Source organism: Odocoileus virginianus, chromosome 17 (assembly GCF_023699985.2).
Source record: "Odocoileus virginianus isolate 20LAN1187 ecotype Illinois chromosome 17, Ovbor_1.2, whole genome shotgun sequence".
Classification (NCBI taxonomy): domain Eukaryota; kingdom Metazoa; phylum Chordata; class Mammalia; order Artiodactyla; family Cervidae; genus Odocoileus; species Odocoileus virginianus.
Genome location: NC_069690.1, coordinates 6,739,315 through 6,757,725, shown reverse-complemented (window position 1 = coordinate 6,757,725; position 18,411 = coordinate 6,739,315). Strand labels below are relative to the sequence as shown.

The 18,411-nt window shown below is 39.4% G+C and overlaps 1 protein-coding gene across 2 annotated transcripts in view; it reads right to left on the bottom strand.

Annotated features, from left to right (window-relative positions):
* DGKE (diacylglycerol kinase epsilon) overlaps positions 1-18,058 on the bottom strand; it is a 28,451-nt gene extending 10,393 nt beyond the window's left edge. Inside the window, exons 1-8 of one of the 2 annotated variants that reach the window (XM_020903253.2) lie at positions 17,804-18,058; positions 16,919-17,395; positions 9,011-9,170; positions 7,312-7,431; positions 5,051-5,194; positions 4,654-4,811; positions 4,227-4,278; positions 408-521 (exon numbers count right to left, since the gene is read on the bottom strand). In XM_020903253.2, coding sequence (XP_020758912.1) covers positions 408-521; positions 4,227-4,278; positions 4,654-4,811; positions 5,051-5,194; positions 7,312-7,431; positions 9,011-9,170; positions 16,919-17,373 — 1,203 coding nt within the window. In that variant the 5' untranslated portion in view covers positions 17,374-17,395; positions 17,804-18,058. The remainder of the gene's footprint in view (positions 1-407; positions 522-4,226; positions 4,279-4,653; positions 4,812-5,050; positions 5,195-7,311; positions 7,432-9,010; positions 9,171-16,918; positions 17,396-17,803) is intronic. The other variant, XM_070478483.1, reaches the window with a different exon arrangement.
* Between the last annotated feature and the right edge of the window lie 353 nt (positions 18,059-18,411).

Sequence of the window (18,411 nt, the reverse complement as noted above, 5' to 3'; positions counted from 1 at the left end):
AAAACTGTGGTTAAACAAACTGCTCCTTTTCTTACCTCATTTGCTGTTTAGTTTTTTCAGGCCTATGGAATCTATTTTTCCACTCATGACTTCATCAAAAATTTATCCTGCCTAAATTTACTTCCAATTCTAGTTGCCATTTAAGTAAGATAAGCTATCATATATTCCATTTAGTATGCTCTAAAACATTGCAACTCTGAGTTAAAAAATTTTGTCATGGTTATAAAATACTTTAATAAAATACATTTAAGGATCTAATTTGACAGTCTTACACAAAATGGAGCAGGCAAATGTTTGTTAAGTTAGTTCTATCTCAATCTAGGTGAAAGAGTGCTAGGTATAATTGAACTATTGATTTTTACTGTACCTTAGGTGATAAGCAGGAAATGTTATTTTATCCAACACACCTTATTAAGAATTCTGCTAGAAAACAGAGATGGGGCCTTCTCACGATGAGCGTGAAAATTGAGGGCCATGAGAGCATCAGGTCCAATAGAAAAATAGTTGTTCATTGTGAATTCCTGTGGAAAAGGGTAAACAACAGATTATGCTTCCATCCATGCCTGTGTCATTTAATAAATGTATAAATCTTAGTCTTTATGATCTTTATGAAAATTGAGTCATTTACTTTTTGCCTAAGCTATTTTATGCTATCCAGTGATGTTCTAGAGATAAAGCTTCAGTTTAAAGGCTGATTCTTTAAGACGTAATTTCACTTTGCATTTCTGGTTGATATGCTACCTAAACAGCTCTACTCTACACCCAGGCTTCCCCACCCTGTGTTCTCATTATACTTGCTTGCTCCTTCCAGCACTTCTCAGGTGCTCAGCCTTGTCAGTCTCCATTAGGCTACTGGTCCCTGCTCAGTTTTCTTACTTCCCAAGCCAGCCTGGGTTCCTCAGTCGAGCTGCACTTGGTCTTCTCCCTGAGCAATAGCTTGCACTTCTGACTTGTTCAGTGGGTCACAGACTAAAGGTTGACATGCCCCCAATATTAACGCATTTTCTTCCTATTCAAACCTGAAACCCTATTTTTCTTATTTTGGTTAATGTCATTTTCACACATCCTGTCATAAAAACTAGAAATCTTGTAGTAGAGTTTTTTTCCCCCGCTCCCCCTAATAGCAATCAGTTGCCAAGTCTTGATCAATACTACTTCTAAAATGTCTCTGAACAGGGAAAGTGCTGAGTCATGGTGAGGAAGGTGCTGAGTTATGGTAAGGAAGTATGTAGTCCTCCTTCGAAAATTCCCTTTGTTTTGTCATGGTGCAGGTTTCTTACCTATTTTCACATTATCTCCAGTATTTTTTCTTTTTATTATTTTCTTTCTTGTTTTTATATATTGTTAATGTTAAGTTGGGGTTTAGCTGCTTTACAATGTTATATTAGTTTCTGCTGTACGACCAAGTGAATCAGCTGTATGTATGCACACACACCCTCTCTCTCAGACATCTCTCCCCATTGCCACTCCCCCACCCCACCCATCTAGGTCACCACAGAGCACCAAACTGAGCTCCCTATATTGCACAGATGCTTCCCACTGCCTAGCTATTTTACACATGGTAGTGTGTATACATGTCAGTGCTAATCTCTCAGATCATCCCACCCTCTCCTCCCCTTGTGCCCACAGCACATGTCTGTATGTCTTTATGTCTGTATCTCTACTCCTGATTAGTACCATTTTTACAGATTCTACATATATGCATTAATATACAATATTTGTTTTTCTCTCTCTGACTTACTTCACTATGTATGACAGACTCTAGGGCCATTCACATCTCTACAAATGACCCAATATTATTCCTTTTTATGGCTGAGTATAGAAAGAGTGCCTGAAGAACTATGGATGGAGTTTTGTAACATTGTACAGGAAGCAGTGATCAAAAGCATCCCAAGAAGAAGAAATGCAAAAAGGTAAAATGGCATTTTTATCTTCTCTGAGGAGGCCTTGCAAATAGCTGAAAAAATAAGAGAAGTGGAAGGCAAAGGAGAAAAGGAGAAATATACCCATTTGAATGCAGAGTTCCAAAGAAGAGCAAGGAGAGATAAGAAAGCCTTCCTCAGTGATCAATGCAAAGAAATAGAGGAAAACAATAGAATGAGAAAGACTAGAGATCTTTTCAAGAAAATTAGAGATACCAAAGGAACATTTCATGCAAAGATGGGCACAATAAAGGACAGAAAAGGTGTGGACCTAACAGAAGCAGAAGATATTAAGAAGAATATACATCTGGCAATATATATCTCTGGCAATAATACAGAGAACTGTACAAAAAAGATCTTAATGACCCAGATAAACACAATGGTGTGATCACTCACCTAGAGCCAGACATCCTGGAATGTGAAGTCAAGTGGGCCTTAGGAAGCATCACTATGAACAAAGCTAGTGGAGGTGATGGGATTCCAGCTAAACTATTTCAAATCCTAAAAGAGGATGCTGTGAAAGTGCTACACTCAATATGCCAGCAAATTTGGAAAACTCAGCAGTGACCACAGGACTGGTAAAGGTTTGTTTTCATTTCAATCCCAAAGAAAGACAACGCCAAAGAATGTTTAAACTACCACACAATTGGACTCATATCACACACTAGCAAAGTAATGCTTAAAATTCTCCAAGCCAGGCTTCAACAGTACGTGAACCATGAACTTCCAGATGTTCAAGCTGGATTTAGAAAAGGCAGAAGCAGCAGAGATCAAACTGCCAACATCCACTGGATCATAGAAAAAGCAAGAGAATTCCAGAAAAACATCTACTTCTGCTCATTGACTATACTAAAGCCTTTAACTGCGTGGATCACAACACACTGTGGAAAATTCTTCATGAGATGGGAATACCAGACCATCTTACCTGCCTCCTGAGAAATCTGTATGCAGGTCAAGAAGCAAGTTAGAACTGGACATGGAACAACAGACTGGTTCAAAATTTGGAAAGAAGTACGTCAAGGCTGTATATTGTCACCCTGTTTATTTAACTTATGCGCAGAGTACATCATGCAAAATGCCGAACTCTATGAAGCACAAGCTGGAATCAAGACTGCAGGGAGAAACATCAATAATCTCAGATATGCAGATGACGACATTCTAATGGCAGAAAGTGAAGAGGAACTACAGAGTCTCTTGATGAAGGTGAAAGAAGAGAGTGAAAAAGCTGGCTTAAAACTCAACATTCAGAAAACTAAGATCATGGCATTCGGTCCTGTCACGTCATGACAGATAGATGGGGAAACATGGAAACAGTGACAGACTTTATTTTTGTGGTCTCCACAAAATCACTGCAGGTGGTGACTGCAGCCATGAAATTCAAAGATGCTTACTCCTTGGAAGAAAAGCTATGACCAACCTAGAAGCATATTAAAAAGCAGAGATATTACTTTGTCGACAAAGGTCAGTATAGTCAAAGCTATGGTTTTTTCAGTAGTCCTGTATGGATGTGAGAGTTGGACCATAAAGAAAGCTGAGCACCAAAGAATTGATGCTTTTGAACTATGGTGTTGGAGAACACTCTTGAGAGCCCCTTGGACTGCAAGGATATCTAATCAGTCAATACTAAAGGAAATCAGTCCTGAATATTCATTGGAAGGACCGATGCTGAAGCTGAAGCTCCAATACATTGGCCACCTGCTGCAAAGAACTGACTCACTGGAAAAGACCCTGATGCTGAGAAAGATTGAAGGTAGGAGGAGAAGGGGATGAGAGGATGAGATTGTTGGACGGCATCACTGACTCAATGGACATGAGTTTGAGTAAGCTCTGGGAGTTGGTGATGGACAGGGAAACATGGTGTTCTGCAGTCCATGGGGTCACAGAGTTGGACACGACTGAGCAACTGAACTGAAATAATGTTCCACTGTACACATTTACCACATCTTCTTTATCTATGCATCTGTCGCTGGACATTTAGGTTGCTTTCATGTAAATAGTGCTGTAATGAACACTGGCATGTATCTTTTCTAATTATGATTTTCTGCAAGGAAGACAATACAGATGGCGAAGAGGCACATGAAAAGATGCTTAACATCACTAATTATTAGAGAAATGCAGACCAAAACTACAATGAGGTATCACCTCCCACTGGAAAGAATGACCATCACCATAAAATCTACGAACAATAAATGCTGGGGAGGGTGTAGAGAAAAGGGAACCCTCTTGCACTGTTGGTAGGAATGTAAACTGATACAGCCACTATGGAGAACAGTATGGAGGTTCCTTAAAAAACTGAAAATATACCTTGGGTTTTCTTAAGTTGTAGTATCCTTTATTTGTTACTTGAACTTTCCATCTAAAAAACAAAAGTTAAAAAAAATCAGTAATTACTAACATACTGTCAGTTAATTATAATTATTACCAATCAACTCTGGATGCCTGGTAGATAAGGTTCTTCTATTAAAATAGCTTTTGGGAAATAAATACATTTAAATTACTATGTAAATCTTGAGAGGAGTACTCAGCCTAATGTATGACCTAACTTATGATTTACAGAACAACACAGTATACAGCAATAAAATAAAACACCAGTGTCCATACGTAAGTACAACTGACACAGTCTTTTACATTTAAACTACATTTAACTTTATAACTACACAAGTCTTCATTTATAATTCAAGTAATATTCCCAAACCTCAAGAAATCACTTTTGAGGGTAAGTATAACTTACCTATCTAGCTTAATTCCATCTGCTTCCATCACGTTTCTTAAGACTTGTGCAACTGGGATTTCTCCCGCATAACCTGTACCCCACCCCAAGGTATTGGATAGATCATTGCCTGTTCCCAGAGGCAAGACTGCAACTTGTGGAATGTATTTCTCTTGTCCCTACAATACAGAAGATTATTTTAGAATTTTCTCTTCAGACTATTTGGAGGGTAATAATATTTGGTAAAATTTAAAACCAAAGCAATAAAGATACAAATAATAACTGCTCAATTACAATATTCAAAGTTGGCAAGGTCTTCTAATATTCACCTGCATAATAAAAAAATATAACCACAAATACTGTGTAACTTTCTTGGAAGTGTTTCTGTGAGAGGCAAGGAGGTCTTAAGGATGGATACCTTAATCTTCATTTCGTCAAGGGCATCCAGGACCCAGCCAACAGTCCCATCCCCTCCACAGACAAGCACTCGAGCTGAGTCATAGGGAAGAAGAGTACAAAGTTGTAGGGCTTTGATGGGGGGAGTTTTAGTAACATCAAAAACCTGTAACATGAAAGAAAAGGAAAAAATTATTTTACCCAACACTGTCACCCACCTGTGAGGATAAGTTCCCTCTAGATGAGGACCTAGATGTGCTTAAGTAACAATGCTGGCATTTATCTTTATGCTGGGCAGTATACCAGACTATAGTCACTGTGGCTCATCCTGAGTGAAGTGAGTCAAAGTTGCTCAGTCGTGTCCGACTCTTTGCGATCCCATGGACTATACAGTCTATGGAATTCTCCAGGCCAGAATACTGGAGTGGGTAGCCTTTCCCTTCTCCAGGGGATCTCCCCAACCCAAGGATCGAACCCAGGTCTCCCATATGGCAGGCGGATTCTTTACCAGCTGAGCTACAAGGGAAGCCCTAATGCTGCCCCTGAAAACACGAGTAAACAGCATTCTACTGGAAATGGAGACACAGGAAGGTTAAATAACTTGTCCATGCTTCCTCTGATAATTAAGTGCTGACATAGAAATCGAATCCTATGTTCTATCCACTATACAATACTGCCACCTTTATGTTCACATAAAACCAGGCTGTGCTAAGTTCACTTTAACTAGTGCTTCCTATTCTATATAAGATTTAAAAAATCCATTACTAGTGCAAGTTAGTATACATTTCTGAAAAACAATTTTGCAATATGAGTAAAATGACATAAAGATGAAAAGATCCATGATACCTATAATTCTATAAATGATCTAGGAAAATATTTCAAAAGATGAAAAACCTTGTGTATAAAGATATTCAGTGTAGCATTATTTATAATCATACAACTGTAGAGACAAACTCGACTTCCATCAGCAGGAGACTGTATAAATAATGGATACATCCACTTGATGATTTCTTATTCATCACATATAATTATGAGGACTAGGTTGCAACATGGGAGAATTTACTTTTACGTAAATGCAAACAGATTACTTTTAAAGAAATGCCAACATATAAATGTATGCACAATTCATGAAAAGAACACAGACAAATGAAAACAACTTTGTGTATTTGTGTAGAGGTACTCAGGTGATTTTCTTTTTATTTTTAAATTTTATTTATTTTGGCCTTGCTGCAAGGCTTGTGTGATCTTAGGTCCCCAACCAGGGATTGAGCCCAAGGCCATGGCAGTGAAAGTGTCAAGTCCTAACCACTGAACTCCCAGGGAACTTCCCTTTCTCTTTCCTTTAAAAATTATTTTTATATTTTCTTAAGTTGTATAATGTTGAAAGGGAAAATTACAAATTAGAAAGAATGATTGCTGCACAATGGTTGTTTAGTTTTTCAAAGTAGAAGTTGCTAGCATGTCATCTCAGTCTCAATGGCGTGAACCTTTTATTCTTACTTTTAAAATTAAGGTATAACTTACATATAATGAAATTCACTGATTTAAAGTGAACAATTAACTGACTTTTAGGAAGCTTAGTGAGCTGTGCATTATTCAGTTTAGAACATTTTCGCTGCTCCAATAAGATTTCTCAATGTCCATGTGCAGTCACTCCTAATTTCCAGCCCTAGTCTTAGGCAATCACTGATTTACTCTCTGGTTCTATAGATTTACCCTTTCTGAACACATCGTATAAAAGGAATCATACAATATTGATCCCCTGCATTGTGCTTCTTTCACCCAGCCTGTTTTTGAGGTTCATTTAATTTGTAGTATGTGTGTACTGGCATTCCTTTTTATCACTGAATATTCCATTCATATGGGTACGTCACATTTTGTTTCATCCAGCCACTGACTAATGGGCAATAGTGTATTTTCACTTTTGGGCTATCATGAAAAATGCTGCTATGAACATCTGCATAAACGTATTTGTGGGATATATGTTTTCGTTTCTGTTGGGTAGATTCCTAGAAGTGCTATGTGGTATGGGAAATTTAAGTTTGAATTTTTAAGAAATTGTCCAAGTATTTGCTAAAGTTACTGCACCATTTACATCCCCACCATGAGAATCCCTCTTTATCCACAAATTCGGATGGCTCGATGCTATTTTCATAATTATTATTCTTCCCTATAACCAGGTGATTACTGGCTTAAAGCATTAACAACCATTACAATTTAGGGAAAATGTAAAACTAAAAATCAAAAGATTACTACAGAAAGAAAGGTCTCCTCTTTGGTTACCTGGACGGGATTTAGGAGGATCCTGAATTCTCCCAGCAATCCTTCTCCCATGTTAGTTCCACTACGAGAGTTGGCCAGAATTATTAATGGAGTCCATTGCTTCCCAAGTTTAGAGGCCAGCTAAAAAAATTAATGTGAGTTACAAAGACCTTAATATCTCAAAGACAGTTTTTCATTTCTTATTAACAACAGTGCTGTAAATACGCTGAGAGAAAAATCAACTATCCATATCAGTACAATATAAAATTCAAAGAATTCTAAGAATGGAAAGAGATGAACTAATTTAATTTCTGCTTAATATATTAATTTAAATCTCTTCTACATTATTCTAGATAAGTTATCCAGTATACACTTGGGTACTCATGTTAGAAGGAACTCACTTAACAAGGAATTCCACTGCTAAATCAAATTACTAGAAAGTTTTGACTTAAATTGAGTTAAAAATCTGTCTTTCAGTAACTTTTTACTTTTGATTCCTGAAGTAAGGAGTAATCTCATTTGTTCTTCCATATAACTGTTGTGTTCAATCACCTGAAGCATTATATCATTTATTAGTCGTGCCTCCCAGGCAACACACTTCAGCCCTTCATAGAAGGGACATTGATCTTCTCTGCTCTTTTAACCCTGACTGTGCTTTTCTGGATGTACTCTAATTTTCAAGCTTCTTAATTTTTTTGAATGGTGTATTCAGAAATATATTCAAGAATCCAGATTTGTACAAAGCCCTAAATCAAATTAAATTCATGTTTCTCTAATCTAACCACTTCTTTCCTCTCCCCTTCTCCTTGTGGGTATAAACATTAATGAAGATGTTCCCTGGTTTTAATTAGTGATCCTCAATCTCCTATGATGTCAGACTGAATTCAGATACATAAGGGGTTGTGCATTTTTTAAAAGTATCACAATAACATTAAACATAATGTTTTTAAATTTTAAAATGTCTATTTTGGATTTCCCTGGTGGGAATGTTCACTATTATTTGTGGGAGGATCTAATGTGCAACGTAAATTCTTATCTCCAGGCACCCTATATGAGGTTCCAAAGGAAAACATTCTTCAGAACAACGTGTGAGGAAAATCTGTTTTCTTTTTACTGACAATAATCATGAGTCCCAAACCTGGCTGTTCATCAGTCATCTGAAAACTTAAAACAAATACAGATTCCTGGGACTTATGGCTACCTGCTCCAGTATTCCTCCCTGGAAAATCCCACGGACAGAGGAGCCTGGAGGGCTACAGTCTCTGGGGTCACAAAGAGCTGGACACCACTGAGCGACTGACACTTTCACTTTCACAATATGGGGTGGTGGTTTAGTTGCTAAGTTGTGTCCAACTCTTGCAACCCCATGGACTGTAGCCTGCCAGGCTCCTCCATCCATGGGATTCTCCATGGAAATGGGTTGCCATTTCCTTCTCCAGGGGATCTTCCCGACCTGGGAATCGAACTCGGGTCTCCTGCACTATAGGCAGATTCTTTACTAACTGAGCTATGAGGGAAGCCCAAAATATAACACATCCCAATTTCTCTTTAGACCTGAAAGAACTCAAGTGCCAAAGTTCATTACACATTTTTAGGAAATGGGTAGGGTATTATGGCTTACCATAATGATTCTTCGCACACACACAGTGCTCAGTGTTTTACACTGACTTAAATAACTTTGTGGAAATCAACTATGTAAAGAAAAATAAACTCTGATTACCATTTCATAATCTGTTTTTTTGTCTTTACGCATATGATTAATGGAGGTTAAATAACTTGGTGGAATGATGAGGTTTTTGAATTCTCCAAAATCACACTTTTCATTCCTTAAGCTATTTTTCATACACTCATCATGTACTGTTTTCTGACACCAAACGCACCTGAGGGAAGGAAAAAAACAGATAATAATTAACTGGAAACTATAATCATACTAATCTGCAAACCAATCATTTTTGTCAAAAAAACAAATTGTAATCTTATCACCAATGAAAAAATTTGGCAAATAAAAATTTATAATGGCTTTCTACACAGTGAAAATAGAGCAATAAACTTTGAATAAATTTGCTTAACAGTAGTTCTTAAAGCGTGGTCTGGGGAAGATAATTTCAGGGGCTCTGAGGTTGAAACCATTTTAATAGTAATATAAGATGTTATTTCACCTTCATATCTATCAAAAGCATCCAGTAGAATTTTCTGGAAGCTTTGTGATATGTGCCAAGCTGAATGCAGAAAGAGATACAAGCCTCTAGCTGACTTCTACACCAAAGAAATGTACCAAAAATATAAAATGATGCCACTTTTCTCTATTTTCACAAAATATTTTGTTACCAGTATTATTTTTAAAGTGAATATTTTAACCGTTTCTCAGTTTTAATTTATAATGTGGTAAATATCAGTAGATGTAATTCACATAAGCAAAGCTGGTCTGGAATAATGGTTCTATGTACCATGTATTTAGGCTTTGACTGGAACAGGCCTAAAGGCCTGCAGCTTAAACACCACACTGGTCCCAGTACTTGAAGGGTTTCTCAAGGTCCAGTCTGAAAACCTCCTGATTCATAACCATCTGTGAACACTTCGGCAAAGATAGCAAAACTGTCAATTTCTTATTGGTAGTTAATATGAAACTAATCTATATGTTTACATCTAAATTACAGGCAGAGACATTTATGTTCAAATTTGTCTCTGTGTTTAAATCATATTTGAAACGAGAATAGTGCTGGCAAAGGTTTTAGGTTTCTATTATTAATCTGCTAAGTATTTAATCCACTCACGGATAAGGCAGATCTGACTGTACAGACAAGAGCAGGCCAACAGAAAACAATGACTATAACTAAATAAAAAAAAAAAAGAGGATACAAACTCTTCCACCCCAAGGTCAACTCTCTTGGAGTTCTATTTTAAGGTTGTTTTTTTCCGGTTGGATGTTCAGTTTTGTCAAGTAATTACTGCTATTAATTCAAGAATCCTAATTACTGCTGAAATTATAATGATCTGCATGCTCTGTTAAAGGGAAAATGTAAAATAACTTGCATCATAGACTTTGTTAACACTTGCTTTCAACCTAAGCTTGAGAAATTACAATTGATTGCTTATGTATCCAAAGTATGTTACCTCCACCTACGGCTCTACCATACACTTTAAACTAGTGTATTGTTATTGAAAATAATCTGAAAGGAAACCCCACTGAATTATTTCACGGTTTCCTCTGGGAAGAAAAGTGGGACTGAGGAAGGAGAGGAACACTCACTTTTTACTCTACGTTCTTTTGTATTGTTTGAGTTTCTAAACATCAGTATATATTCATAGACTACTTGAATAAATTTTTAAAAGTGTATTTTAGGTGATATTGGCTTGAAAGTGATAGTGTTAGTCGCTCAGTCGTGTCTGACACTTTGCAACCCCATGGTCTGTAGCCTGCCAGATTCCTCTGGCCATGGAATTCTCCAGGTAAGAATACTCTAGTTGGTAGCCATTCCCTTCTCCAGGGGATCTTCCTTGACCCAGGGATAGAACCCACGTCTCCTGCACTGCAGGTGGATTCTATACCGTTGAGCCACTGGAAGCCCAAATTAAACTAGTATCTGCAACAAAGCACAAACCAAATTAAGGAATAATTCACCGTATCAGTGGAGGAGTTTTGATTTTAAGAAGACTTCTCATTTGTATTCAAAATAATGTGTTAAAAACCAAGATAAAGGAAAATGCACCTAAAAACTAATTAAATGTGTCTTTGGTTACCAAAAAAAAAAAAAAGAAGACTTCTCAATTTTGAAGAGAGAATAAAATTTTCTGGTATGGGAGGCACTGCATGCAAGTGTGTATTCTAGAATCTAGATCTTCCCAACCCAGCAATTAAACCCAGGTCTCCTGCATTGCAGGCAGATTCTTTCCTGTCTGAGCCACCAGGGAAGCCTGTTATGCTTGAGAATTTAGAAAATATAGAAGGACATAAAAGTCATCTAGAGATAGTTACTCTTAACTTTTTGATATATTTAATCTCAGTTTTATGGTCCTCATATATTTATTTTTCATGTTAGGGGTAACAATGTATATATGTCTGGAGGTACTTTTCCTCAGAAATTGTATCATGAATTCTGTCTTAGGCCATTAAGTATTTTTTTTAAAAAAACATGGCTTGTAAAGATGTATCACATCACATGGACATAACATAATTCACTTAATCCTCCCCCCTCTAAAAAATTTAGATAGTTTTTCTAAGTATAAACAACATGATGCACAACCTTAAACATAAATGAGGTTATTTCCCTGGAATCTTTAGAAGCCAAATTACTGAATCAAAGGGCATGCGTTTTCCTAAGTTTCTTGAGATGTCTGCCCAGAATGCTTGATACCAGCAAACAAAGGTGTCCATCATATGTAATACTTGCTCAACACTTTTCCTTGGTAATTTGATGAGTGGAAAAGTACTTTGTTGTTTCAATTTGGAGATCTTTGATCACTAGATGAAGCTGAATATTTTTCTGCCTTCTTTTGTGAACTGATTCATAGCCTATCTTTTACTAGGTTTTAATAACTGCACACACTGTTAGTTATGTAGGATATCAACTTTTCTGTCATAGTTCCTGCAAATATTTCAGTTTTCTCTTAAATTTACTATTTAATGTACTTAAGTTTATTTTTTGCTAGACAGATCTATATTCCCATGGTGGTTTATTTAAATGCTTTAAAGCTTTGAAGACCTTTACCTTTCCAAATTAGATAAATATTCGCCTATAGCTATATTCCCCCTCACAATTCAGCTTTAATCCAGTGCTTCTTAACCTTCTGGGGCTACAGATTCCACTGAGAATCTCATGAAAGTGTTAGGCTTTCTGGAACCTTATCTATGAACTAACAATTCCTGCTTCAATCCATTTGGAGTTTATTTTGGTACAGAGTGTGATATGAAGAGTTAACTTTTTTCCCCTAAAAGAGCACTTGTCCAAGCATGACTGATAAAGTTATCTTTCCTATCCCACTGATTTGTGACACCTTTATCATTCACTAAATTCTCATAAATTTCAGAAAAGACTATTTTAACCAAGATGATGGCTATTATCAGCCTTTGCTCTGTATAAGTAAAGCCAACATACTCACTCCTTCGTCAGCACTCTGTTTTTCCTGAGAAATACCATAATCAAAATCGAGACCTGTTCTCTCTCTATATTTTGTACCTGGTGTTTTACTTGATCTAGATTTCAAATCTGATAGGAAAATAAGACATTAATAGCAATATTCTGATATTTTAGTTTTAGCAGTCATGTTTTTGAGTGATTGTTTATGATCTTTATTCTTTCCCCAAATCTCTATTTTGAAAAAATTTAAACTCTTACACAGAAGGCAAAAGAATAGCAAAATGAATACCTTTAAATCCAACCCTTAGCTCTGATTCTTAATTAACATTTTTCTCCCATATTTTCTTTCTTTCAAAATAAACTCATGGAAAGAAAATTGTGGGCATTATGAAATTTCACCTTTCAATACTTCAGCAAGTATTTCCAAAAATATAAGGGTAGTCTCCTTGCTTTTTCCAGTGTTTTGCATTGGAAATTTTTTTTTTAACAGCAACACAGGTAAGCCCACCACCCACATTCCAGCATTAGTAACTTACTGTAATTACTTTGCTTCATTTCTGTCTATCCATTTCATGTGTGCTTAGTCACTCAGTCATGCCTGACACTTTGCGAAACCATGTACTGTAGCCCGTCAGGCTCCTCTGTCCATGGGATTCTCCAGGCAAGAATACTGGAGTGGGTTGCCAGTCCCTTCTCCAGGGGATCTTTCTAACCCAGGGATCAAACCCGGGGTCTCCTGCCCTGCAGGTGGATTCTTTACCAACTGAGCTACCTGGGAAGGCTCTTTTTTTTTTTTTTTTGGTGCACAAAAGTAAATTGCAGACATTAGAATATCTCCTAAATACCTCAGCAAGCTGATGAAATCTACAAATACGTACAGTTTCCGAGTTCTGACAGGTAAATATAATCATGTAACTTATTCTTATGAACACATAGAACATTACCCTATGAGCCATTTTTGTGCAGAAATATGACTGCTTTATTTTTAAAAAAAGTTCACAAGCGAAAAAAAAAAAACACTTGCTGGCAACACTGCTTATTATTTTCTCTAAAGTGGCCTGTTAGTAACTTTACCAAAAGGTACTAGCTCTCTTAGTATGCTGGAAGAGGCAACAGAATTATATGTGAAACTGAGATGGTCACCTAAGAAATTCATGTTAGAATGGGGTTCAAACTACAAACATATCTGCCTCCTAATTTTGGGAATATGTTTTATTGGAATATAGATCCTCATTCATTTATGTACTGTCTCTTGCTAGTTTTGTACTATGATGGATGGTACAGTGAATTAATTATGACAGACAAAACGCTCTGCAAAGCCTGAAATACTTAGCTTTGGCTCTTTATAGAAAAAGTCTGCCCACCTCTGCTCCAGAAGATAACTTGGTATCTTTGTTTCACATAATTAATGAAATGAATAAACACATACCAATAGAACATAAAATCAAAAAGTTAAGATCAAAGCTTAAAGTTGCCAACATCGCCTTCTAAGAGTCAGAAGTTCTGTATTATTAATCACAGTGGGTATGTATGTGGGGTGGGGTGTAGTGAAGAAAAGGATATAAATATAAGTGTTTTATAAATAAAAATATAATATAAGCCAAAAAGTTTTCTTAATAAGAGACAGAACACAGTTTTATTCAATAACGTAATAAATACTTAAAAAAGAGAACCCAACTTCCTATTTTAGTCAGACGAGAGGTTAGAAGGAAGAAAAGCAGCGTGGGGTGAGAGATGAGGATACTAGGTGCAACACACTCTGCCATGGGTGGGGTGGAAGCAGGAAAACACAAAAAAGAAAGAAGGCTACAGGGAAAATAGGATCCAACACAGTGCCTGGCACAAAATAGATGATTAATATGTGAAAATTATAAATAATGACAATATAATAATAAATAATGACAATGGGACTAAATTAAAAGTCCTTTGTCACTTATTCTGTAGTGTTTAACTGGGTTGCAGGCTTTAAAATCAGTTATCACATGGCCCTTTGAAATTCTATCTAGTTGAGTAGTCTTCATGGTTTACTTGAAATCTTGGACTTCCTAAGAATGTGAGGCAGACACAGAAGGAGCCCTCCCCAGGGCTGGATAAAATCCAAAGGAGGACAGTCTGGTCTGTGTTTAAAGGTTATAAATATTTAGTTTCTTTATCTGAAATATCTCATTCCTGCAGAAGGTCACAGCAGACGGTAATCCTACATAAAATGATCAGCTAAAATAAATCAGAGCATTGTAGAACACATACTATTAATACTTCAGGTCACTGCTCTTTTCTTCTGGGAATAATAAACATTTCCTAAATTGTACAGAAACCATTTTTACCACGGGTTAAGGGTTCTAGCATGCTAGGAAGAGACTGCTCAGTAACCCGGAGAACAAGCTAAGAAGGAAAAGGAGATCTTTAACGACAGAGGCTTGTGTTTAAGAAGTACATAAATATAGCAGTAATTCTTAAACTTTAGAATCACCTGCAGGGCCTGTTAAAGCGAAGATTATTGGTTCCCAGCCCAAGTTTCTGATTCAGTGGGTCTGGGGTGAGGCTAACATTGCCAGGAAAAATAGAAGATGCTCAGTTAAATCTGGATTGTAGATAAACAACAAATAATTTTTTGGTCTAAGTATGTCTCAAATAATGCAAATCTTTTTATTTCATTTTGTGTTAGATGCAAATATCTGGTTTTTATTCTGTGTGCTAATCTAACTCTGTGTTAGAATTTGCATTTCTAACAAGTTTCTGAGTGATACTGATGCTGCTAGTCTGGACCTTACTTTGAGAACCACTGATACACAGGATATTATGTCATCATCAAGAAGGAAAAGTTAGGGCCAGGGATGAGTGGATTAGGGAAGGATTCTTGGAGGAAAGGGCACAAGATAGTCATTACGGATGCCAAGAAGCTAGCCAGGAGGAGGATACTTCAGCCGTGAGGAAAAGAAGGGTAATATGAAAACTTGACATTTAAAGGAAACCACAACCAGCCTGATGCTGCTGGTGCACAAAGCTTAATGCAGGCAGTGGGAGGTAAGACTAAAAGGGCAGCCACGGTCCAGAGAGCACAAGGACCTTATATACCACGTTAAGCACCTGGAGTTTACACTGAAAGACCATCACTGTAAGTGATGGGGGTTATGGAAGGGTTTTAAACAGAGCAGAGACCCCATCAGATATGTATTTCTAGAAAGATCACTTAATTGGAGAATCAGAGCACTGTGATTATTTGTTAAGGAGTAACTGAAATGCAGTTAAGATATTTATAGACGTCATTTTAATCTAATTCTGCACAGACAAAAAGAAGGAAAGGAAGTAAAACAATACTTAATTCATGTCTTCTTTTAAACCAATCCCAAATCTCTAAGACTAAAGCTTAACTAAGAAGAGAATTATGAAAAATTTTTTAAAAGATACTGGTAACTGAGCTCTCACTGAAGTCAAAAGGACACCTAAATTTGAAAGATACCAAGTAAAAATGGTTATAAAACTGTAGTTGTTGAAAGTCTATTTTTAAAGTCTTAATCTGATGTGTAAGATGTTTTAAAATAATTTAAAAATAATTGTTGATATAACAGTGCTCATGTTAATTTTAAAAAAAGGACTTTTAAAAACAAAATACAAACAAAAAAGTAACCTGCTATCTTATGCCAGTTTTCTATTTCTGTTCTTAAACATGGTTAGGAGCTTTTCAACCTGTCAGAAACAAAATACAACACAATGAAGGTGTCCAGACTTAAGGCAGAGACAAGACTGTACTAGGGGTTAGAAATTCCGGAGGCCAATTCTATTTTACCACTGAGTAAAATTCTCCATCAAATTATCTTAAATGTAAAATGAATTAGCACAGATAATCTGCAGAGAAGCATCCCCTTTTATTACCAATGTCTAATACGAGCAAAGAACACCTTCACCTATTTTCAGACAATATTTAAGTACACAAATGTGTATTTAAAAGCTATTAAAATATTCTTGGCTTAATCAAAGTCCCTTGGCTAAGATGCCAAAGGTCCTGAAAGACCATCTGGCAAAAGGAGTATTCCTTTAAGTGTTCTTTTGGAATATGCACTATAGCACCAAACCTATACTAAAAAGATACCTAAAGTGCTGCCCTGGAATGACACCTGTTTTCATTGTACATTCATAATACAAAACCCAGGATGAATCAGTTTTGCAATTTTAGGGAAAAATTAACTGGTCCATACTTCGTTTTTCTTTATGCAAAATGGAGCTAATCAATAATTAACAAAAGTTAAAATATAACATACATTGGCCATAAAGTCTGCAGCACTTAGAGACCTCTGGATGAAAGTTAAGAGCCAAGTTTTATTAGCCAAAAAGGGTAGGTTGGCTAAGAAGTGTGGGCCAGAAGCACTCGACAAATAACTACTGCAAAGCTGCCCCGTTCTACCATTCCAGGGCTATATATTAACTTGTTTCCTCTAAGTGGGCAGGTGAGGTCTTTTGTGGCGATCAAAGCCGGCTGCTGACACCCACTCTTTGAAAAGCTTGACTTCCTCCAAGCACTGTGGAGCAATCAGGACCCACTGAAGCCGTACCTGTAATCGCAGAGCTTGGGCTGGTTGCCGCACTGTTGCTTGCAAACTACACAGTAACTGCACAGGGGGACGTTTCCCCGGATCCAGTGGTGGGGCATGGCGTCCAAGGCTTTGCTGTCACTCTTGAGCATGATCTCCTTGCAGGGGAAGCGCTTGTCGGCCTTCTTGAGGCAGCCCTCGTCCACGCGCAGCCCACAGCAGTCGCAGAAGGCGCCCTGCAGGATGTGCTGCGCGCACACACAGCAGTAGGTGGGCTGGCTGAACAGGTCCGTGTCGCGCCAGCCGTGCTTGCTCTTGCGGAAGATGTCCCTGCGGTGCAGCTGCCGGCGCGACCGCTGGACGCTGCACCACAAGGTGATGAGCACGGGCAGCAGGACCGAACACAGCGTCCACAGGACTAGGTGCCCGTCCGCAAACGGGCTGGCGGGGGGCGCCGGCCGCTCCTGGCCTTCCATCTCCTCCAAGGACGGCGTCTGACTGGGAGAGACGCGGGTGGGTCCCCCACGGGCTCGCTGTCCCCCCTGCCGCCCCCCTCCCTGTCTGTCCAAGTGGCCCCGCTCGCCCCGCCTTGCCCACGGTCGGACCCCAGAGCCTCAGGGTCGCCGACCCGCCTCGCCGAGGGGGCGGCGCCCGGGGCCGTGACGCTCCCCTCCCCCGCCCAGTCCTCTCCAGGCCGCGGGGAGGGGGGCGACCCCACTGTGGAGGCCGCTCCCCACGAAGGCGGCGCGGCGCCCCTGCTTGGGGCGCCGTGGCGCACGGGCCGCGCCCGCAGCCGTTAACCCAGGCCCGGCTCACGCGCGCCTCGGGGGCTCAGGGCCCCACGAGCCCGCCCACCGCGCGGCCTCAGCGACTAGGGTGCCCTCCCCGCCGGCGCGCCCGGCCTACCTCGTGTGGGGCTGGGGGTTCGGCTCCGGGGCCCAGGCCTCGGGCCTTGCTGTCGCCCTCGCGTAGCCGCGAGGCCCGCCGGGCGTGCGGACTCCGCGGGAGAGGCCGGCGCCGCCGCGGTCGCGGGTTATGAGGCGGGGCCTCAGCCGGAGCCCCTGGGCTACAAGGAGGTGTGAGGTGCGCCCGCGAAGCCGCGGGGCCTGACGGGGCGGTGCCTGACGGGGCGGGGCTAGGTCGGGGGCGGGCCTCGGCTGGAGCGCCGGGGCTGAGGGGAGGTGTGAGGCGAGGCCGCGGGGCCTGAAGGGGCGGGGCCTCGCGGACAGGGCGGGGCTAGATGGGGGCGGGCCTGTGGGCGGGGCTTAGGGAGGACAGTGGGCGGAGGAACAGTAGAGGGGGCCTTTGAGGTCTCCGAGCCTGTGATCACAGGGAGTTCTGGCGTGAATGTTTTGTTTACACAGTATACGTTTTTCTATGACCTGTAGCCTCACCCCTCCTCACTATCAGAAGAAGGTGGAACCTGGCACAGTTCTCAACACGGAAAGGGAGAAAAGTGGCAGTTTTGAGTGTGTTATGTACTGATTGAAGGGGACAATCCAAGTCAAAAATTG